The sequence below is a fragment of the Triturus cristatus genome, chromosome 4_1, assembly GCF_964204655.1.
Source record: "Triturus cristatus chromosome 4_1, aTriCri1.1, whole genome shotgun sequence".
Taxonomy (NCBI): domain Eukaryota; kingdom Metazoa; phylum Chordata; class Amphibia; order Caudata; family Salamandridae; genus Triturus; species Triturus cristatus.
The window spans coordinates 201,304,559-201,329,259 of NC_140585.1; the positions used below are offsets into that span (position 1 = coordinate 201,304,559).

The 24,701-nt window shown below is 43.3% G+C and overlaps 1 protein-coding gene across 2 annotated transcripts in view; it reads right to left on the reverse strand.

Annotated features, from left to right (window-relative positions):
• The window catches only part of LOC146854033 (alpha-N-acetylgalactosamine-specific lectin-like), a 233,026-nt gene that overhangs the window by 36,976 nt on the left and 171,349 nt on the right, over positions 1–24,701 (reverse strand). For both annotated transcript variants that reach the window (XM_085650482.1, XM_085650483.1), the window contains exons 4-6: positions 22,957–23,097; positions 22,151–22,265; positions 1,927–2,002 (exon numbers count right to left, since the gene is read on the reverse strand). In XM_085650482.1, the coding sequence (XP_085506608.1) occupies positions 1,927–2,002; positions 22,151–22,265; positions 22,957–23,097 (332 nt within the window). The remainder of the gene's footprint in view (positions 1–1,926; positions 2,003–22,150; positions 22,266–22,956; positions 23,098–24,701) is intronic.

A 24,701-nucleotide genomic window follows, 5' to 3' on the forward strand; every position in this document is an offset into this window, starting at 1 on the left:
TCCTCACAGTGCTGAGAAGATGTTTCAATATGAGAGTTACAAGAACTGAGGAGATAGACAATTTCAGCACACATATTGTTGTATTACTTTTTAGAAACATTTTGCAAACTATGCACCTTTTTCTGTTATATTACAATACAAAAGCCATTCCCTTCCAAAATATTGTTTAGATATTCTAAATTTTAATTTACTTTAAAAAGAAAATTGGAATTTCACTGTAAAAAACAAATATCATAGTAACGTTATACCTAGGTGTATTAAAAAGATTGAATTTTGTATAGATGAAATATTAGAAATTCACTGTGATAGCCAGAGGTTAAAGTAACGTTATAATTATATGAATTTGTCAGTGACAACATTCACTTTTTGAAGTAAAGAAAAACACACAAATTCAGCAATTATAGTTAGCAGTACAAACTATAACTTGTGTCCCAGCCATGCAGTGCTTATGAGCTCACATATGACATCGTTCATGACATCTTCAATTACATTATTTATAACATCACTTGTGACATCTCCAATGACTTTATTGATGATATCACTGATGACATCATCTGAACATTGTTGTGCACATTACTATGGCATTAGAGGTCTGACAGTAATTGCTAAATAGCTCAGGAGAAAATCAGGAATCATTACTGTCAACACAGAAGCAACACCCTTAGGTGTTGTCAACAAGTATTATGTGCAAAATTGACCCTATAGCATACACAGTGAAACATAGTTCACAATAACAATCAACCACGGAGGAAACAATGTGAAACCCTCATTGTTTACAGTGTTCAATCTGTACACAACTGGTCACAGAAAGCCAACATAATGAATGCCAAGTTCAAAACAAATTCCCTGCTACAAGACAGCTTTTATCTGTATGAAACCCCAGACACACACCTGACCTACATTAAGAAATAAAGCTAATATCAGAAGAGAACTTCGAACTGTAAAAAGTGTTTTCTCTATGGAGAGTAAATTCTACTGTGCACTGTTTGCAAAAACAGAAACTCTCATTAACAACACACCACAGTGTTATCAAAAGAATCTACTATGAACAAAGTACATTCTAGGCAACAGTTGTCCCGAAAACAATATTTTTTAAAAAATAACCAAGATCTGGAGGTGCAAAAGAATATACTACATGCACAATTCATACTGTTGTGAAAACTTTACAGATAGCCCATCTTCTGATGCAAAACAAGCACATGTACAGAGGTTAGTATCTGGTGCACACACTCTTCTATGTTAAGTATAAATGATCATGCTGACACAATTCTTTCTTATAACTCAACGTTTCTTACTAAAGTTAGTAGCTACTATGTAAAAACTGTCCTTTTGGAAACTTTTTTTTGTAGAACCAAAATGTTTTGTGGAGCATAATAAGTACAAGTTAACTGTCACTTGTACACAGAGTTACTCATGAATGTAAACATTTATAACGTCTTCAAAACCTCCTAACAGCTATGGTGCATCATGAGCATGTATTTTGTAAACATTGGATACACGCTGAACAAAATTAGGTTGAGAAGTACTATAGTAGTTACCCGGCACTCTGTTAACTATAAAACAAACTAGCACTGTATTGGTTGATGCCATTAGTGTCATCAGCGATGTCATCACTGATCTAATTTGAGTTGTCATTAGTGATGTCATAAAGGATTTTATTGAACATGTCATGAGTGAAGTCACATGTGAGGTCATATGCAGCGCATGGCGGGGGGACACGTAATTGCTAGTGCTGCTAACCATAACTGCTGAAGTCGTGTGCTTTTTTAGTTCAAAACGTTAATGTTGTCACTGACAAATTGTGCTAACTATAGGGTTACTTTAACCTTTATTTTTAAGTGGATACATTCATGACTATAGAACACTGCAAAAAGATAAAAATTCATTTATAATATTTTGAATGCTGTATGAATAATAGAGTCTTACCGATTATTGAAGTAATATTTACAGACGTAAGAGAAGGCAAGTTCTGTCAGAGAGTAATCATTCCACTTAATGTGTCCTAGAGCAGAGAGAAAATAGTGTTGTGTCATTGCTTCTGTTATATTTTCCTCAGCATACTTAACCAAGGTACTGACTTTAAACATTTTCCATATTTATTTTCTATATGGATGAAGAGCTTTCAACAAATAGAGTTAGACAATAATGGTTTAATCGATGAACTCTGTCAACTATGTAATTATTGTATGGGTTTGGGTAGATATCAGACAACTAGATTATAAGGGTACTGCGTAAACCGTCCTTTTCCCCCTGTACTATTGTGAAGCTTTTGGGAGATGATATTACAAAGTTCAGAAATGTTCCCTCTGGTGCATTATAATATTATAATAAATAACTTATGATATTTTAATTTAATACTATTTTTTATCATTTTGAGCATCAAACGGTGAATAGAAAATTCAACATTAGCAATATGATAAGAAACATAAATATATTATAATGTTTGGTAATTAGATATCAATGAAAACAAAACATTTACTTTTATGGGTTTAACTAAACAAAATAATTAAAATATACAACTCTACATGGATAAATGGACCAGCTTAAAAATTAAGGACCATGACACTTTGCTAGTTTTCTCCCATGGTGTGGGGCTATCCTGAACAGAATAAAAGCACACCATACTGTGGACCCTAAGTATCGGGACAGTCTGATGTACTTGCATTAACAGTCCATTTGTCATGAAACATGACAGCCTGTCTTACTCTAAATGGAGCAGGTGGATTGCCAGTTTAGTTGACACGGGACTCTGCATATTTGTATTTGTTCCCTACTAGTCAAATTCTAAATGAGTTTGACTAATAGAGAGCTCTGCAAAAAATATGGCAGAGTATAATGTCTGTGAAACTGAGGATCCACTACCCCATTTAGAGTCAGATAGAAAATCATGTTTCTGGGACTCTGGAGACTATACGCGAATTGATTTCTGTTACACCTATCAGCCTTAGGGTCGCTTACCTCCAGTGTTTTCTGTTGTGTTTTCCAGTGCTTTTGTTGGCCGTAGGACTCTGTGCACTTTCCCACTGCTAACCAGTGGCTAAAGTGCTTGTGCTCACTCCCATAAACATTGTATGATTGGCAAATACCTAATTGGCATATTCAATGTATGTATAAGTCCCTTGTACAGTGGCTTCAACCTGGGCTTGTAAATTAAATGCTACCAGTGTCGCTGCAGCACATATTGTGCTATTCGTTTAAGTAGCACCCTGTAACATATCCAAGGCCTGCCACTGCAGCCTGAATGTAGTTTTAAACTTCCATGTAGACTTGCCATTCAAACTCCAATGTAAGCCTTATACTCTCATTTTATTAGATATAAGTCACCCCAAAGGTAGGCCCTAGGCCTTATGAAGACACCAAGAGACTGGTATGTGTTACTACTTACACCCCTGTCTCTTACATGGTCCAAAAAATCATCAGAAAGAACTGCCACATTTTCAACAGCGTAGGAAAACAGTGGGAATTACCTCTGTTTGCCTTCAAGAGAAACAAAAGCTTATGCGACGAATTGGTACACGCCAAGACGACACCCCCTGAAGGAGAAGAACAGCAGACACTATGGACTCAACCACGACCAGTGGGCCACTATTCCTCTGGTGGATGTACGTCTTGCAACCTCACGACCAACACGAAGGAGGTAGACATAGGCACCAATAACCCCTGGCAATTACAAGAATTCAGAAACTGCAACATGAAGAATGTCGAGTACCTCTTAACATGCCCTTGCGGCCTCAAATATTTAGGCATGACTACCAGGAAAGTAAAGGTCCGCATTAACGAACACCGAAGCACCATCAGGTGTAAAAAGACCAATACCAAACTGACACGTCACTTTATTGACAAAAATCAAAAGACACAGACCTCAAGTGGGTAATCCTGGAGGTCATGAAAAAAACACGAATCTGACCTGACAAAAGCCCTACACATCAGGGAGCAACGATGGGTCTACCGCTTGCGGTCCTGGGAGAATGGGCTCAACGATGAGATCCCGTGGCTGCAAATGGGACGTTAACCAACAACCTACGACACCATGCTTTGTAGAAACCCAACAGTTTCCAAGAGGAATTATCTGCACCTCTGGTACACCCAGCACATTCTGCTCCACCTAGGTTTTGCTGCCACCTAGATTGCTTCTCTGATATAAACAAAAAAACCACGGGCTTCCTAAAAACTGTGCCTCTCCATTTACGAGTTCTCACAAAATGCTGTTTTTTTTAAATCACCCAACAGCAACAGGACACCACCACCATGATTTCTTTAGCCAGCTTTGCAAGTGGCAGGCTCTGAGTACTACACTCTTTGAAAAAACGGCTCTTGTGTTATTATTTTTACATATATTGGTTTTTTAGAAACCATGTATTTATGTATTACTGAACACGCAGTTCTCCTGATATTTCTATCAGTGCTCACAGTTCATAAATATGCTTATACCTGCTCATTACAGCACTGGTTTCACTGATGGCCCTCGACACGAGTGCTGCCTTCATGTAATTAATCACATCAGCTGTTAGCGTAGAGTCGCTTTTTCAGCACCCTCCCCGTTATACGTGTTGGCCCACTTAGGGGCGAATTTGGCTTTGCCTCGCCACAATTGGCATGCGCGGCTGTCATGCATTGACTAACAGCATCTGCGCCCACTTCTCGGCGGTACCCACCTTCACTTTGCTATAATAGACACGCGCAGCCATTACGCATTAACTCACAATAGCTGCCTTTGCGCACACGGGGGTGGAGCATCTACAACTGCTCCCTTCGCTCACTCGGCTCGCCCACGCACTGGCAGATTTGGGCTTCACTTCAGTGTACTAGGCATGCCCGAGCTACGGCCATTTCTAGATCAGGCACTAGTTGGCTTGAATACATAAGCTGATCTGGAACTCTGGATATTGCGCACCAGACGGCACTTACCAAGGTGCTGGTCCACTTTACAACACTTAACCTATTAGATCGCAGAGTATATATAGCACAGCCCTGATCCCCTCATTTCAACATCGGGGAGGACCAGGAGCAGTCACCTAGGAGCAATGCAGAGAACTTCCCTTGAGGCAGTAAGAGTATGCTTGGGTGCAGGATGGCTGTTTTCCACTTTTTAAGTCTTTCCATGTGTGAGTGCCACTTGAATATTAATCACTGATTTAAGACTACCATTTACGCCGATTGCAGTCTGTGTGTTTTTCTTTACAGGGTTTGACAACAGAGGTTTTCCTCTCCCCTCCTCTCATGGGGCAAGTAGTTTTGTTTATTAGGGTAAGATCAGTGAGATTTTATCTCACATCATCATTCTTGAATTGTGTACACACATAGCGTGTCACGTGTCACATGAGCAGTCACTCACAATTAACTGAACCAGTGCGTGTATTGTTTTCAGTATTATCTCGTGACCCAGTTATGTTTTCACATTTTCTATTTTGTACTCTGTTTATTCCAAGCTTGAACTTAGAAGCCATTTCTAAAGTGGAGAGTGACACAGGTCACACCCGCACAGTGGTATCTTCCTACCACCAGTTGGTGAGAACAAAGCCCCCCCTTTTTATACTTAGGTCCTGATGAATACCCTGGACCCACTTGGGCCACTTTGGCAGAAACATGTTGACCGCTTACACCACGGTTAGGGGACAATTATTTCCCCATTAACTGTCCATTGATTTTAATATCATATAGTTATCAGTCACATTAAAAACACAATTTGATAACTATAATGATTTTTACTCTCACTCACTTTCTCACGGGCCCCCACTTAGTACAGAAGTGCATCCCTGTCGTCAGGTGTATGCCCGTCCTCTATCAAACCAAGGTTTTAGAGGGCGAGGACTGGTCAATGATGAAGCATGTCACCAGGTGGTGTGTGAGATCAGCCCGTCACATTTTGTGTGATGCCTATACCCACAAGTGAACCATAATTTCACAGTGGTCACTACACTAGGAGCAGCTCTTGTTGTGGTTAACATTTATTGTTGGAGGCTGCTAGCTCCTAGAACCCCACGCCTCTTGTCCCCTTCTCCACGCATCGTGGGGCTCATTTGTGGTTATGAGGCCCTAGGTAACCAATTGGACAGGGTGCTATGCAATAAAAAAATTGGACATGCACATTTAAGTTTCACCTGTCCTGGTAGTGAAAAACTTCTAACTTCGTTTTTCACTAATTTGAGACCTACCCCGACTGGGGATTCCATATTATATGTAATTTCGTATCTGGAGCAGGTAGTTACATCATGTTTGGTACCTACACAATTGTAATGATAAACCCTCTTCAATGGTAAAGTTGGATCTTTCATTACAATTTTGAAAATGTCCCTTTTAGATAGTTGGTATTTTCCTGCCCTTGAGCCTGTCGTGGGTCACATGATGACTCGGTGTAGCTGACAGTTAGACTATTTCAATTCCTCCCTGGCAGTCACACAAAGGGCCTAATGACCCTTTATTGTTCCTGCAACCAACTTGGAGACAGGGAAGGGGAGTCTTCAGTTAGCCTTTCCAAAAGATTCTTCCACCTTCCAAAAGAAGGGGAGCAGGGTATAAAAATAGATCATTCAGACCCACTCTTAATTTCACTAGTGCACCTACGGAATGACTCTTAGAGGACTACCTACTATTGTGACCGGCTGTGCATCCTGCCAGACGGCTGGTGTACATAGAAGAATCACCATCAATCGATTGGTTTTACTAGAAGAAATACATTTTAATTCAGTTATTCAACCTTTGGTATCATAGAAAATATATCCTATTTAGCTCTATTGTTTTATATATTTGAAATAGAAGTTGGGTTACCCAAAAGATGCACAGTCACAGTGATAGTGACATAAGTGAGCAAGAAGTGAACTAGTGCCATACAATATATACATGAATAGTGACTGTGGAGGATGCACAGATGTTCAATATATTCTCAGAGTTTTAAATCACTTAAACACAGTATACTATTATCTTGTCAATGTTTAGACCCTCTAAAGTTCTTTGTACAGGGTCATCGTCAACTTGAAGAAATGGTAAACATCCATTAGGTAGTACTCATGTTATGAATGTCAAACAGTACATTCCAGAATGGATTTGCCAATCACAGATCTGCTTAATGATTACGAAATCTAATAACTATGATCCCCTTTAGGAATTCGTGAATTATGTGGAGGAGGGCTCTAAAAAAGGTCCATAAACTTAAAACAGGTATGCAATACGTAACTTCCTGATGGTACAAACAATTCATTAACCACTGTAGAAATGAGCTGTGTCTGCAAAAAGTTATGTTTCAGAACATTGTGCCAGGAAATGACCGCTCCAATTACATAAATGTCACCGTTGAGGAATCGGTGAACTGTAAACTCATGAAACTCAAGGAGTTCCTAAGTAGCAGGGAGAACACACAATTCAATAATACCCAAATGTGCTCACAGTATTGATCAAGGGGAAAAAGACTTACCCAGGAAGGGCAATATTTGGCTAAGTCATCTGAGGGTGTAATATAATTACTATGTGTTAGAAATGGGATCTCTGGTTGGCTAAGGCTTGCGCCAAAGGCAGGCTGAGACCAACACTCTAGTCAGGGCAAGGGAGTTACACACCGAAGATAACCCCTGCTCATCCCCTTGGTAGCTTGGCACAAGCAGTCAGGCTTATCCTGAAGGCAATGTGTAAAGCGTTTGCGCAACACACACACACACAGCAGCAACACACTAGGCACACCACAAAAGGAACTCCACACAAGGTTATATCAAAAATAGCATTTGTATTATCATAAAACACATTAGATGGTAATCACACAATATACACGGTGCCAACTGGCACTGGGCAATATTTACAGGGGATTATATACACATGACAGGGCCATATGGACCTCTGTCAGAATCATCACTTAGTAGAAATAGTAAAAGTAAGATTTATCATAAACGTAGAACACAACCAGTAATTGTAGCACAAATAGTAAATGTAGAGCACAACCAGTAACTACTGGTACCATAATGACCTAAGCATTATCACATTAGCATTAGACATAAACCCACATTAGCCCCAAACCTCATCAGCATAAACACATTATGCAATGAGCCTCACTAGCATAAACACATTATGCACTAACCCCATAAGCATAAACACTTCACGCAAACAGGTACTACCCCAAAACATCATAGCATGACGTTAGGCATTAGCACATTAGACCCAAACCTCATTAGCATTACACACTATGCAATAGGCATTACAGTAGGCATCACAACCATGCATCACATTACGCAATAGGCCTCACTAGCCCAGATAAAGTGCACACAGTACCTGACCAACTCACCCCAGGCCAACTGGCCTCTCACAGGGGGCCCCAATGCCCTCTGTCCACAATGTCAGGGTGTGCTGCCACTGCAGCAAACACATAATGCGCACATGCGCTGGGGCATGGGGTACACTCACCCCCTCTTGACCTCAGAGAACTGGCCCCCAACATTGCAGCTGCCCACTGTCAGGTGGGGCAGCTGTGGGAATTAAAACAAAAAAACACCGGCACCCTATCGTGCCTCTGGGGCTCTTAGCACAAACTGCCCCCTCGGTGCAGCCACCCGCAACTGTGGTGCAACTGGAAACCAAGCAGGCACTGGGGCTCACTGTGCTACTAAAGCCCCACTCTGGGACTTTAAAGTAAACGGGGCTCCACATCGCACCTGACCTCTGTCTAGCGGGACAGCTGGGAAGATCAATCAGGGCCTGGCACCACCCGTGCCTTAGCAGTAAACAGGGGGCGGCGAGCACCGACAATGTGCCCTGACATACACCCCCCACCGGTCTCCCAACACGGCCCCACTCACTGGGCTGCTTTAGATGCTCCTCCGGTCGTCTCCCTGAGCAGTGCGTTCTCTTTGTCGCGTCTCCCTCACTTTTGGGGAAGGTCTCCTGCCAAGAGGTTCCCTGCTCACTCTGGTCAACATGCATGGCTCCTACCGGTACACGGGAGCCCTGCTCGCACAGGCACCGACGTCCTCCCCGCTCTTCCGCTTCCTGTGTCCGGCCCCGCCCACAGTCAGGCGGAGCTGGCCTGACTTCCTGGTTTGGCGGCGTTCTCCTTCTCTGCGGCTCGGTGCCGCGGCGGTGATTTCTATGGCGGTGATGCGGGATGGGCACCCGCAAAGATAATAGATCAGATAGGCGGGGTGGGCACCCGCGAGGAGGCCATAATCAAATAAGCGGGGTGGGCTTCCGTTTAAATAAATTCAAGATGCGGCAAGAACGCGGGGTGGGCTGCCGCTACTTAATAACTCAGTACTCAGCCATGACTTTGGGTGGGCTCCCGCTAAGGAATCAGCACAAGCGGTGGAATCCCTACGTCAGGATTCCCTCCAAAATGATCGCAGCTCCGTGCTGCAAAGTGTAAGATAGAAGTGCACCTCCTCAGCTGCAGGGAGCACAGAGCTATGACAAATAAAGCTAAGCGCTTTTAAGAAATAAAAGTAAATGTCCACAGTCCAGGGGAGTCCTTTAGGATGAAGGGGGGGATAAAGGCTGGGCCCAGGCAGGCCAGCTCACAGGGCCCTCCAGCATCGAGGCAGTCCCTAGTGGCGGTTCCTCCTGGAGCCCGGCAGCAGGAGGACCCCCAACATCAGGAACAGCACCCAAAAGCACAACATTTTCATGGGGTCAGAGCCCCTTCTTTTATAGGACATTTTCCTTTGTGACACATCACAGGGCTTAGGGATACCAGTCAGAACTGGTTTAGGGGGGATTTGGAGCACTTTGTTTTTCCCAGCTCCTCTACCCTTTGTCAGGTGGGGGCTCAGTGATCAGACGCACCACAGGGGGTGGAGCCGGCATTGTGGAGAGAAGGCACAGCCCTATTCAGGTCCCAGGTGCAACTCCTCCCTCCCATCTAAATGCAGATCTCTCTATTCACCACTGGGCTGACTCACCCTGTCCCCTGGAGCCGCCCACACCCCTCAGCTCCTGTCACTCACAAGCCAGACATGCACTCCACATCAGTCAGGCAGACACATAGCACACAGAAGTGCCAACTTCTAAACGTCGTTATAAAGAAGGGTAAACCCAAAATCACTGGGACCTGGGTGTAGAACAGTATAGAACATAGTGATCCCAGTATACATCAATAGAGGTGTAAAAGCAAATGAAAAATACAAAGAATCAAGAGAAATTCAATAAGTGTTTGAGTGTTATTTAATCACACTCTACACATAATGCAATGTTTTAAGGAACAATTTTTACAAACATCATAAAAACCTAGTTGATGTGCCCAACTAAGTGCAAGGGGAGTGAGGTAGTGATGTAAGTGACAAATAAATCAAATTGGTAAAGCAATCCAATTGTTGGGCATATTATTCAATGCCACATATTCTCAAAAACAGTCCAAGAAAGGTAAATAACAATTAATTACATGTACAGTAGAAAGTCACAATGCGGCATGCACTGTTGGCAATACTGGAATCAGTAATATGTCGACGTTTCGACCCCTGAAACTGAGTAGGTTTTTCAATCCTTACTGGCGGGGTCTTCCTCAGGACAAAAGTGAAAGTGGAGGGGCAGGGGCACCGTATTTAAAATGGAGGGAAATGCCTAGTAGGCGCAGGAAGTCGTCACAGGCGATGGGGGCTTCAAAGGCTCCGGATTAACGAGGTGGGGGAAGAGCGAGAGAGTGATGTACACTCAACGAATGGGGAAGAAATCCATAATATTACTCCAGTGCAATATGAATACTGCTGGAAACACCATGGTCAGAAAACCATCGGTCACAGAGTGATATCAATCACAGTTGCTTGTAGCGGGAAAATTCAATAATTCCTCTTAACTCCGGAGTCTTTGAAGCCCCCATCGCCTGTGACGACTTCCTGTGCCTACTAGGCATTTCCCTCCATTTTAAATACGGTGCCCCTGGTGTGAAATAATGTATTAACATTTACTCTATGGGCCTCATTACGATGTCAGTTGGAGTTGCCTCCAACCGACATACAGGCTCCCATGGAGAAATGGGGGTTTGTGTACAATCCTGCTCCCTGTTGCAGGCACCTCATGGTGCCTGCCACACAGTGCAAGGATTTACAGGTACAGGATTTAGAGGCACCCCCTCAGCCACCAACCGTAAGGGCCCCCAAAGTCATTTACCACAGCCTTACTGCATCGGAAAGGCCGGCATGGAAAGGCTGTCAAAAATTGACATTGTGATCCTCACAGCACAAACGCCGTCCATAGGGGATTATGGTGCAGTTTCGACTGGCCGGGAGACTCCGAGAGTGGAAAAACAGAAGAATTACACATGGGAAAAAAACTGAGAAGCAATTAAAGTGGATGCAATAGTTTTCAATTATAAATATTGTGGAAAAGCATTTACGGCACATTGAAATATACTTGTAAATCAAGAAGTAATATCATTGGGATGGAATAGCTGAGATATCCATGCATGCACATATTTTAAAAAAATTAGTTTTACATATTTATTGTATTAAATCATTGGAGAAGAAATATTTTCACAGTTATATTTTAGAGAATATGCATTATTCCTATAAATCCTATGAACACTTAATTAATGGGAGTGTCTTTAATTTGAGACAATTATTCATATGTACTATTTCACACAAAAAAAGAAATATTCAATTATGTATTTTTCAAAGTTACTCATCATGTACTGAAATCTTGGTGAGAAGGCTAAAAAAAGGAACGTTAACACTTCTCCCTTTGGGCATTTATTAATTTATTCAGGTAACATCGATAATAAATATAAAAGCCTTCTCCCATGAGAAACATAAATGTGGCCAAAAATGAATTACAGATGCGAGTTTTCCCTTGATAGGACAAATCTTTAATAGTTAGGGTGTCATTTTTTTCTAGTGGAGATCTTTATCTTTAAGCATAAACTCTGCCCAGATACTGTTCTGTAGTCAGACTTTGGCTTTATTAGAACTAAGCACAGAACCAGAAATATTAGCATGGGAAGAAACTTTTTATAAAATGAAATTTCTATCTAAGGATTGTAAGGATGTTTCCGGGTCTGCCTTAAAAAGTCATCAGGTGAGGCTGAGCGTTCACTACTATCATCTTTGAAATCAATCCAGTTACCACAGGATTATCCTAATACGATTCATAAACATTTAACATCCGGAACAAACCAAAGATAGGATAATGTACAGACTTGCATGGCACCAGGTGCTAAGCTAAACCATGAAGAAAATAAACCATTATTAAAATACAAGCCTTAGGAGTAGTGTGAAAAACATATACCATGTTAATGAATTTAGGTCTGAATCCACACCATTTCAATGTGAAGTGATGGGAGTAATATGGCAGTCAGGTGTTGGTTTAAACAAAAATGCTTTCAGTATAACTTTTAAGAAAATCAAGCATTGTCTGAGGAGAACTGCCCTCAGTGTAGCCCATATGAATATATGACACTTTACCATTGGGTTTTTATTCTTTATTTTGTGTTAATGCAGTGAGGTATGTGGCTTTGCTTCTTGCTGCTGCAAGCAGTAGCAGTCTGTCAAGAGGTTTATTTCTGGTCACTGTTGTGTCCTAATTTGATTTTTAAAATCTGTCTTATGGAAAACTGCAAGTGTAAATTGGTCTTGCGTCCTACCAATCTTTCACTAAGTTACCAAACTATTGTGCAAAAATATGCCATGGTACCTTCCAAAGCATTGTTGTGGAAGAACAAAGTTCTCGCCTCCATGCCCAAGGTCATTTCATATTTTGACCTATGCTACTTAGGTGATTTGATCTAAATTCATTAGAAGGTGCATTTGGAGAGCCCTTCACCCTCACAAAGTTTTGACCCATGTCGCTAGCACAATATGTTGTAAATGTATCTTATACAATTAAGGTTCTCATTATGAGTAGCAAGGAAAAGGTTGTACTATTCATTGCAGACAATAAAATCCACTACTGCAGAGCTTGGAATTCATCTGGTGCAGTGAACATCATCCTATAATAGATTTTAGGAAATAAACGGCAGATGTTAGTGTTTATCGTAACAAAATATCTACTGTCTGCTAATTACTGTTTCTTTTTCTTATGTTATATCTGGCTGATTTGATCAACCAAAGTTTAATAGGGTATGCAAACATTCTTAAACCCAGTACTGAACGGGGTGGGGATATATTCATATAAGTAGCAATTTTGATCCCTAAGCAAGCAGGGATTTCCACAAGGGTCAGAATGACCAGACCATTCAAAATGAAGGCTTAAATATCTTTAACGTTTGTAGTGGTAAGGTTCACCAAGCCCCCTTTTCAAATAATATTTAAATGCCAAATTTTTGTATCAATGTTACTGGCCAAATGCACTGCAAAATGCACCATTCATCACCAATATAGCAAAGATTTTGGAGGGAGAGGACTATCTATCTTGCAGCATAGTCGTTAAATCATTCCGGCATTGGCTGGGTTTTCCTGGTACAACTGTTGCCTTAGAAAAACCCATATCTTTGGTAAATTGAACTTTATATACAAGCTATTAGTTGTCTTGATCACTGGATATTAGTATTCTTGTACCGCTCAATTTACCAGTAAACTTCTCTCCACCCATACTGCAAATGGAAGTGATTTAATCATGTATAATGGATATATTATCAGACTGGAGAAGTGTGGCTCAATGGTTAGAGCGGCAGACCTTGATGCAGAGCTCTGGTCCGGCACCTGGGTTTGATTCCCACCTCGGCGGGGTCTCGGGCTAAATAATTCCTCGGACCTGATATTCTCACCTCAGTGCCTATTCTTATCATGGGTCCCATGCTGCAACTCTGGGCAATAGCTTGCTTAATCTCCACAACGGCCCCAACAGCGCTGGGATGCCTGGCTTCACCTTGGGGGTGCCCAGGAGTGGACACTTCACAGGGAAAGCCAGGAAGGGTTCCTACAGCGGTATGAGTACAGTGCCGAGATGCCTCAGTGGTGAGTCGTGCACTATACAAGTACCAAGTTTACAGACTAAATCATGTGCCAATCCTTTTATAGTACATCAAAGCAAATATGTTCAGTTGTGGTTCAGATGCTGCTCATCATTTAGACTCACACACAAATGCTGCTCACTGCAGGATGGGGACCCCTGTCTAAGGCAGTAGTTAATAACATTAAAAATAGATATACCAAAGGTTCAGACTCTTTTTCTCTAAAAGGGGGATTGAACAAGTTAATTTTGTCAACTAATGAGAAGAGATTTAAAAAAATGCTAATTGAATTTACCACTTCCCTTTTGTGATAGAATTAATTAGATTACTATGATAATGCTTTCCAAACTGATCATTTTATTTCAGTAGTTACTAATTTATGGTCTAGATTCCTCAGAACTGGAGTCCAGATTGATAATTTTAACTGGCAGAATAACATTACCAGAATTTTCTGGGAATTAATTATATGATGACAGAAGAAGTTGACTTAGACACCGGAAGTAGGCAATATTCGTAGGCTGCTTCCTTGCATATTAATCAATAATAACAATAAGATGTATTTCTCTTGCTAGAATGGCTTAGAATACACCTAAGGCTTTTCTAAATTTAATCGCTAAAATATTTGATCAAGTTAAAAAATGTGCAGGATTTATCTGGATTTTTAGAAGCCTTTAAAACATTTAAAACACACCTTTTACTGCAAGAGGGATTTACCTTTACTGTAAGGCTCAGTAGGATCAATGAAGTACAATATTACAGTAATGTAAGAGTTGCTGTGGATGAATTCACAAGAGTAAATCAGTTTGAACATTTAATTACTACCAATACGGAGTTTTCAATTTTGTTATGAGATAAATTCAATTTCGCCTTCACATGAAAAGTCAAATTGCTGGACCATTTTCAGAAAAATTAATATACAGCTAAAAACTACAGACCATGACTGATATTTTGTTCAAAGCATTGGGTTTCTGTGATTACTGCTGCAGATGATCAACTCTGGACAACTGTTATCTTAGGTCATGTGCAGTTTTATTCACGTCGAATATCAATATTTTGGTCATGAATAGCAGAATTTGTAGCTACCACTGCAGGAGGAGAGATACATTTTGATCTGAATTTGATGATGTTCAGGATAGGCATGAAATATATTACTTACTACCATTTTTGAATGAATGGTCATGGCAGTGGGCCGAATAATGATAGAAAACTAATGTATTCATTAATTGTAGGAGAGTAGGATCTGTTTCACATGGTTACCCCTACTTTTTGCTGGTGTTTCACTGTTTTTCAACTTTAATCTGGATGGGGCCCTGCTATTCAGGACCCCAGCCTAGCTGCTTCCTCTCTAAATTGATTCCATGTACACTAGGTACATCACAGATTTGATTCTGGGGTGCCCTTATAAGTCCCTAGTATATGGCATAGTATGTACCTAGGGCATAGGTACCCCAGAGGCCTACCAGGGGCTGAAGCATGTATTATGCCACCCCTGGAAAGCCTTCCAAAATGACACCACACGTTTGCTACTGCAGCCTGGGTAAGGATGTGCATGCACCCCTTACTGAGATATAGGTTCACTATAGCTCACCTATCACTGCACATAGAAACCTATCAGTCACCCCTATGGCAGGCCTTATCAATCCTGAAGGCAGGGTGCTTGGTTATATGTGAGAGGGTGCCCAGGCATGAGCTGAGCCCCTCTGCAACCTTTGGAATCTCCTCTCCGGGGTTGTCAGTAGTGCAGCCTAACCATATACTCTTAAGTGCATTATATCTAAAACGGTTAATGCTAACTTTAGACAGGCTGCACGGAAACATGTTGTGTTTGGTGTCAAACACCTTGAAATCATACCCCCACATCAATTCCTGATGTGAGGATATGGTCCCACCCTTCCCGAGGGACAGACATGGCAGCACCGGTATACCCGGTACCAACTTAACAGAGCCCTGGCATCACAAAATGGATGCTGCAGCCACAGACATGGGTCTGGCCTCCTGCTGCTGACCGAAACTCCGGCAGCAGAGGCCTTGACAATAGGTTTCCTGTCACAGGGAGGGGTAACCACCTCCCAGACAGGCTTATGTGTATTGGGGCTGGGTGGGAGCACTCTCAGAGTGCTTTGAAGTCCTGCACTGGGGGCACATTTGGTGTCCCTGTGCATAGTCCAGCTCAAACCAGTTCAGGGGCTTCCAGCCCCTGCTCTGGCGCAAAACTGGACAAAGGAAATGGGTGTAGCCACCCCTCTTTCCAAACCGTCCCATAGGTGGGTCCCTAGAGTTAGTCCAACCCCTTCCTGAGGTATAAGTAAGGAACCCATGGCAACAACACTTTAGATATCCCTGGACGAAACTCTGCAACTGAATCCTGGAACTTCAATGCTCTACTCAAGACTAGAGGACTGAAGAAATCTCCCTTGGGGTCAAGGAGTGATTCCCCTGCTTGGCAGGCACCAACGAAGCAATTGCTGGTCTGCATCTCCGAAGCTCTTGCTGGATGCCGATGACTGTGCAACACCGGAAGAGGATTTACAGACTTCTCAGAGGCCGACACGAGTCCCCAGCAAAACTGAGACCCGCAGCCCTCGTGATTAATGTGGAACCGGAACTCCTGGTCACTGTGCACTTTTGCAAGTGCATTGACTTCTCAACATCTCTTGAAGTTGTGCTTGGGGTTACTTGTAGCCCTGAGGAGAGAATCCACCGAAGATTTTCAGCCTAGTCACCCCGAGTGACCCGTGGGCCGCCATTTTGTGATTCCTCTCGAGGTCCCTTCGCGATCCCTGGTCCGTCGACTGGTGGGTTCCTGTGAAAGTAACTTTGATTTTCCTTGGGCTTTCCTGGTTGCTCCAGACATGCCCTGACTCTCTACCAAGTGGTGAGTCCCTCAGACCTTGCTGGTCTGCACCAAAGCATCTTTCTACTTTCTACATGGGTTGCTGTTGCCAAGGCTTGTTGTGGCCAATCCAGGCACCGATGCTGCAACACTCGACTTCCTTTGTGGGACAGCTCGAATCCAGCTCCTGGTTGTCCTCGACACCTCCTGGTCCTCGTGGCTGAAGAGTCAAGCTTCAACTCCACCTGAAATCACCCATTGGTGGGCATTCACCTATCGTGCTGCTGGCCACTGGCTAGTGACCCAGACTCTGTCCCCTCTGCTTTCAGGTTCTTCTTGACTTTGATCCAGGCTTGGATCTCTTCAGACACTTCGCATCTTCCCAGCAGCAACACTTCTTTGCCAGCTCCCATTGAAAACGATGACGCGACCCAACACCATTTGACACCTATGCACCCGACTTCCCTGGGTGAGGTAACTCGAGTACTCCAGTGCTCTTGTGATTGTTGACGCTAGAACTTCCTAAGTCCAAAAGGGTTTGGTCCTGACTAATTTCTAAGTGTCCCTAATCTTTAAAAACCGAACCGCGACTTTCCTCATAGAAACTAACGGGAGCTCGCGGCTGTTTTCTCACACTGCACACGGCCCCCGTGGGTCCCCTGTGTCGCTGCCTTTGGTGGTTGCTTGGGTTCCCAGCGATTCTGCAGGTTCTAGGCCTTGTGTCTAGTTAAGTCGTGGTTCTTATACCACTATTTTAGTATATGGCTCGCCCCAGGGCCTGACGTGTATTTGTGCTATTTTACTGTACTATTTGAATTGTAACTTCTGTGTTTAGACCTCTAGCCTCATAAAGAGACTAGTAGGGTGTGTTTAGAAATAAATACATATATTTTATATATATACCTGGTGTGGTTGCCTTTCATTTGGTCATTCAAGAGATTAAAGACTGGTAAAACAAGCTCTTTTACATTCCTTCAAGACTTAGCCTTAAGGCTGCTCTCCATAGCTGCCACTAGGATAGCTTTCAATAAAGGTTGTCTTTAACCTATAACCAATAAGGGGTTGTTTGGACTGGTGCAAGGTGCCCACTATAATTAGTGGATAGCATATACCAGGCCAATTTCTCACATTAATAAAATGCCAAAAGTTAACATGTGGCTACGACAAGTTAAATATTTACATTCAACTAAAAATAGAATATCTCAAAAAATCAGAAGAAAAGAAAAATAGAGAAATAAGTTTACTGATAAAAGATGGCTAAGCCATATGAGTCGTTGAGGCCTATCTTCCTTCCAGCATCAATCAATAGGACACATTCTCTAATCAGTAACTCAGCTTACATTTTCGCTACTAGTTAATAAGCGGTTAAACATTGCACTACATTGTGCAACCCTTGGCACATTTACCAATTGTCTAGTTGATTTTGAGGTACCTAATTCTTATTTATCTGTCTTTGTGGTGGGTGTCTTTCTTAATTTAACTACCATGGATCAGAATGAAATTCTAGAAGAGCATCCAGAGGGATGGTAAGCTGAGGTCTCATAATCAGTTAAGGAATCTTTTTTGTTTGGCGTCCGTGCTTCAACTCAGATCCACTGCTAGTTCCACTTTTCTTTGCTCAAACAAGAAAGAAAAATGGACATAGCACTTAACAACTTGAAGCTTTGAAAGCTCCAACCACAATTGACGTTCTCATGAGGATTACTTGGCACTTCATCATGGGCATGCTCAGGCCCTTCCAGCTATGCAGCAGCAGCAAGCCTGAACATGAAGGGACTCAAAATGCAGAAGACAAGGTACAGTGTAAAGCTGATGCACTTCTGGGGGAACCTATTATGTATCACTCACTCCATATACTTTAGGAGGACTGGACTGAGAACTAGAGGACGACCTGCCATACCTTCCACCCGCCAGGGCATAATCCTTGTATTTGCACTGCACATAGTGACACCTGTCTCATTGGAGCAAGAGAAGTAAGAGATGACCCTAGTTGCTGTTGATTACAAATAGGATTCCATATTCTTGTTCTTTGATTTTATATATGGGATAGAGTTGTGTTACGATAACAATTATACTTTCTTCTATTCTATGGTGTATAAAGCAGGCTTTTCTACCTGCTCCAATGCAGAGAGATCTGCCTACAGGCCAACTAAAGTAAAGTTCCACTTGTGTGTCATGCCCAGACACTACAACTGACATCCAAATGTGTAAGCAGAGTGAGTTATTTGTGTATGCCGCAGGACTCCATGTTGCGTGTGTGAATATTTGAGGGCAGGTCTAGTGGGCCCCATAGGTGAAGATGTATATTTATCCATGTTTGTTTGGGCATGTAGATTTGGGTCCTTGTCTTTCCTCATGATGTAGCATCCCTGGTAGTTGACCCTCATCTCCACCTAGTGGGGATTAGATATTGTATGGAACAGAGTCTCTCCAGAGTTACTAATGCTTGTCAGACTCTTATGGGAACTGACTAGAATGCTTTAGGACCTCTCTGGCCAGCTACCATCAATGAAAAGGGCAGGGCAATAGGTACAAATAAAAATGTGCATGTAGCCAAGTGGTCAGATAAACCTTTAACCTGGCCTCCGCCTGAAGACTCAATTCAGTCATCACATGCATAAAGGGCCAGGCTAGAGGCTATTACTGCTGTCATCACCAGAACTGTCATTTCGAGCAATCTAGGCTATAAGGCCAACTCACACGGATCAAAGTCTAATTATGTCTCAAGGATAAAACAGCCTGGGATGATAAGCCCCAAGGTGTTGACTTGGGGAGAGTACAGTCCACCTCATCTGCACCCCCTGATGTCCTAAAGGACTGTGCTCTTAGAGAGAATGTTTCACTAGGTAGTGGGGATAGGAGACCACTCACTGTGTAGGGTCAATCAGAGATAGGCACCCCGTTCTAAATCTTGCCAGAAAGGGCTCCCACCTCAGGGGAACATTGATGAGGAGGGCTTCTCTCAAATCAACCACAGGAGGTCCAACCATTTCCTCCACACCACATGATCCTCACCTGGAGCAGGTGTTACTGCAACTCAGCCAGTCTACCATGGGATATGTTCAATCTCAGGTACTAACGTTAATCCCCATATAAGCAAGCCTGCACAATTATCCAACCACCTGCTTCACTGCGCAGCACCCTCATGGTGTCTCATCAGCTGATGTGCCATTGTGTTGGTATTGCGGCAGGTCCCTCACTGACCAGAGAAGTACAGAGTCAGGTAGGTTGTCACGTAGGTTATGGTGTCGGATGATGAACAAAGCTCATTGCTCAGCAACCATCTTTTCTGGGTCACACCGTGTAGGCTGTAGGTATCCTCCAGTGTACTTTCCACTTCTCCAGCCAAACATCAAACTGCACAGGACCAGCGAGTGGTATCTCCCTCTTCACTACAATTGATGGGGAGTTTAGGGAAGGCATGTGATGACAGGATGATGAGGATTGCGAAGAACTTCTGGGAGTGTCTCCAAACTGAGTCTGCCTTCTTGACCTACGAGGACACACCCATGCATTAAGTAATTTTAAATACTTTTATCTTCTCATCAAATATGGTACATATGTTAAGACATTTAGGGCCCCATTAGGATGGTGGGTGGATCGCCCCCGCCGGGCCGGCGGTAGTCAACGCCCGGCCGGCGGGGGTGATCCACCTGCCATCCACACATCAAAGACCCCCCGCCATATTATGATAGCTGGGGGGTCCGCGGCGGATGGAAAGACCGTCTGCCGCTTTTACGCCAGTTGACTCGTCGACCGGGTGGAAAAAGAGCATAACATGGTGGCGGTGTCTGTGAAACACCACCATCCATATTATGATAGGTGCGGATATTAGCCTTTCCATGGCGGCGCTGCGGCCATGGAAAGGCTCGCGGTCCATGCTGTTGGGGGCCCGTAGGGGGTACGCTGGGTGTTGGGGGGTGCACATGGGGGGTACCTGTGGTACCCCCCAGCATTGGCATGCACAAGGTGGCAGGCACCGTGCGGTGCCTGCCACTTTGTGCATGCAAATGCACAACATGCATTTTTACCATTGCAGCGGGTGCTGCTGAAAACACCGCCCACCGCAATGTTAAAAATGCGTGATGCGCCCGCCAGTGTGGTGTGCGCCTCCTAATCTCCCCCATGGAACGGTCCCATTTTCCGTCAGGATGGCGGCCTCCTAATGATGCCCTTATTGTGTATTTGTAGCATGCCTATGCAGTACAAACCATTTCAGAGCAAGGCAGATATGAATAAGTGAAAGACAACAATAAAATATATTTTTATTTTTATTTTTTCAAGGACCCATTACAGATACTACTGTCAAAGTAGAATAATTCTAAGAGTAAACCATTAACAGTATTTACCCGATATGCAAACAAAAGAAAATTATGAATACTTGATGAATGATTTTTCTGTTATAAAACAGTCTGACACTATCTGACATTAGGTTTCAAATAAACACATACATGGATAATGTTCAGCATATGTCCATACAGCTTGGCAGTTCGGGCTGGACTGTACCCATGAGGCACAGGGTCAAGACTGATTTCCATATTGCTGGGTTCAAACAGGAATGGCATGGTGAGCAAAAAAATGATGGATTTAGGCCCAGATCTCTGAACTGGGGTGAATGCATGACATTGTTCTGCATTCTGTTCATCAACTGTTGTTTTTGCATTTGTCACCCCGAGTGGGAAGGGTATGCCCAGACGTGGGTCCCGTGCTCTCCATGCCACTGGAATCAAGCTATCCTGGCTGAAGAGGGGTGAAACCTTGAAACCGATCCTAGGATGCTTGTTTCCAGTCCAGGGAGGACCTGGCTTGGCAGTTCGGGCTGGACTGTACCCATGAGGCACAGGGTCAAGACTGATTTGCATATGGCTGGGTTCAAACTGGAACGGCATGGTGAGCAAAAAAACGATGGATTTAGGCCCAGATCTCCATACTGGGGTGAATGTATGACCCTGTTCTGCATTCTGTCCATCAACTATTGTTTTTGCATTTGTCACCCTGAGTGGGAAGGCTATGCCCAGACATGGGTCCCATGCTCTCCATGCCACTGGAATCAAGCTATCCTGGCTGAAGTGGGGTGAAACCCCGAAACTGGTCCTAGGATGCTTGTTTCCAGTCCAGGGAGGACCTGGCTTGGCAGTTCGGGCTGGACTGTACCCATGAGGCACAGGGTCAAGACTGATTTGCATATGGCTGGGTTCAAACTGGAACAGCATGGTGAGCAAAAAAACGATGGATTTAGCCCAGATCTCTGTACTGGGGTGAATGTATGACATTGTTCTGCATTCTGTCCATCAACTGCTGTTTTTGCATTGTACACGTTATTTGGATTTTGAAAGGGAGGTTGATAACTTAAGGTTGTTTTGTCTCTGATAGTCCCACTTTAAGAAAATGTAGTGTTCTTTCTGTAGCTGTGAAGGCAAGAATGAATGAATAACTAGTTATTTTTCTAAAAATCTGCTCACCATTCTGGAAGAACCTAGAACCAACATAGTCTTCATTGTTAAAGTTGTCAGGCTGGCCAGCATCAAATAAGTTAACATCCATTTTAGATCCATCAGTAAAAATGAAACTCCCTTCCTTCAAATAAAAAAAAGCAAATTAATGTGATTGTCATAGATTAACATAGTATCAGTTAGAATGCATTTGCTTGGAATAAAAGAAAATGCCACTGGGACCTAGCTATACCAGACTGGACCCTAATAAGTGTGAAACCGGTCCTGGGTTGCTTGTGTTGGGGTTCAGGGAGGACCTGGCCTTGCAGTAGGGGCTGGACTGTTCCCATTTGAGGAGTTTCAAGACTGATTTGATTATGTGTGGGTCAAACTGAGTTGGCATGGTGGATAAAATACTCTGGATTGGTATGTGGCCTGAGCTACTGCCAGTGGCTGAGACTAATTCAAGCATTTCGTCCATCACCTTGTTTTTAATGACTGTGTGAAGGGAGCATACATGGTGTGACAGATGGTGGCATGGTGTGAGTTGGCGGACGCATGTGAATCAGAGAATCCACAAAAAGTCCGGTGCAGTTTTTGGCCCTGGCCTGTTTTGGACATGCACATTTCACCAGGGTTTTGTAGCAGAATGTGCTCAGCAAAGAAAATGGGCAGAGTAATTTAAATGCATAATTTGTTATTTTGAGAAATTTTTATATGCATCGGTATTAAATCTCAGCCTGTAATCAGGGCATGAGGGTCAATCATGTAAAAAAGTGGAGGTGGAAAGAATGTCAGACATGCATACTGTTTGACTCTGATTGGCAGTCACTTACCTGGAATGAGTCATGTGCACCGATCCAGTATGCTTCTCCGTTGAGCGGGTTGTTTGGTTTACCCATCAAAGTATACACAAAATCATTTTCCTCAGTGGAATGGATAGAGGCTAGGTGAGAGTTGTTGGCAAGGCATGCTGCCTTAAATAGAAAATAAACAAAGTTATATTTTAATGTATTAACTTGTTTCTTGTCAGTTTTATTGAGGATGAGCCAGGCCCCAGATAATGTAAGAATGTTTTACAAAGTTCAATGCAATGATAATACTAATGCATCATTTAAAATATCTATCTATCTATCTATCTATCTATCTATCTATCTATCTATCTATCTATCTATCTATCTATCTATCTATCTATCTATCTATCTATCTATCTATCTATCTATCTATCTATCTATCTATCTATCTATCTATCTATCTATCTATCTATCTATCTATCTATCTATCTATCTATCTATCTATCTATCTAGCTTGAGATTTATTTTTAGATAGATAGATAGATACATAGTGTTGGAAACCGGGCAACCGGGTTAGCAGTCACCAGGTTTCCAAGCACAGTGGTAGCTTGGCTCGAGCGGTTGGGGGTCAGGCACCGTGTTAAGCGTACGTCACACCCTCACAATAACCATGCGTTCATCCGTTCCAAAAACGACACTACACCGTAAAAATTATGAAAGAAAGTAGTTTGCCTTTATCTTATTTTCTCTTAGTTGCAGGTTTCAAAACATACATACAATACCATAAGACTTTTCTTGAAAATAGCAGGTCAAATAAATAATACCACAGTGGGGTTTCATTAAATAGGATCAGGTCATAAATAAGCAAGGAATAAATAGGGGTGCAATAAATAAATAAATGGCTAATAAATACAGTCAGACAATAAATACAGTCAATAAATAAAGCACCTCCAATAACTTAAATAACACAATTAATGACAATTACAGTTCACATCACTTTCCTGAGGTAGTTTGGTTTTACTATGCCCAAGTACAGCTTGTGGTCATTTGGATGACATGGGGGGTGTCCCACCTAGATTGGTCAAGGCTGGGCCTGAACTGAGGTAGAATAAGGGTAACCTAGGGATCTGGCTCTCCCAAAATACACAACCCCTGTCAGAGGTCACTGCACCAGTCTCAGTTCACCCCTGGCACTCCCAGGCTGGTTCTAACACCCCGCTGGCCCCTAGAATGGTCTTTTAGGGCTCCACAGGGCCTCAGATGCCCTTTCTACCACTTACTGCCCTTTTCACGATGATCGGCTCCGCTCGGCGCCGTGTCGACGCCGTGAGGCGGCCTCGGATCGATGTCGTCGGGCGGCCTCGACTCGATGTCGCTGGGCGGTCTCGACTCGGTGTCGCTGGACGGTCTCGACTCGATGTCGCTGGGCGGTCTCGACTCGATGTCGCTGGGCGGTCTCGACTCGATGTCGCTGGGCGGTCTCGACTCGATGTCGCTGGGCGGTCTCGACTCGATGTCGCCTTCTGGCGTCACAGGGACTCGGACTCCCCACTTCCTGGTGTCTCCGGAGTGCGATCTCCACTCCCGACCTCCGGCGCGCTTCACCTCGGTTTCCGGCGACTCCGGTGGGCAGACTTCACTCCCCCGTCGGCGCCTCACCTCGACCTCAGGTGACTCCCGACTCGACCTCCGGCGCCTCTCCACGACCTCCGTCGGTGCCCTCACTCGACCTCGGGTTACTCCTTACTTGACCTCCGGTGCCTCTCCACGACCTCCGTCGGCGCCCT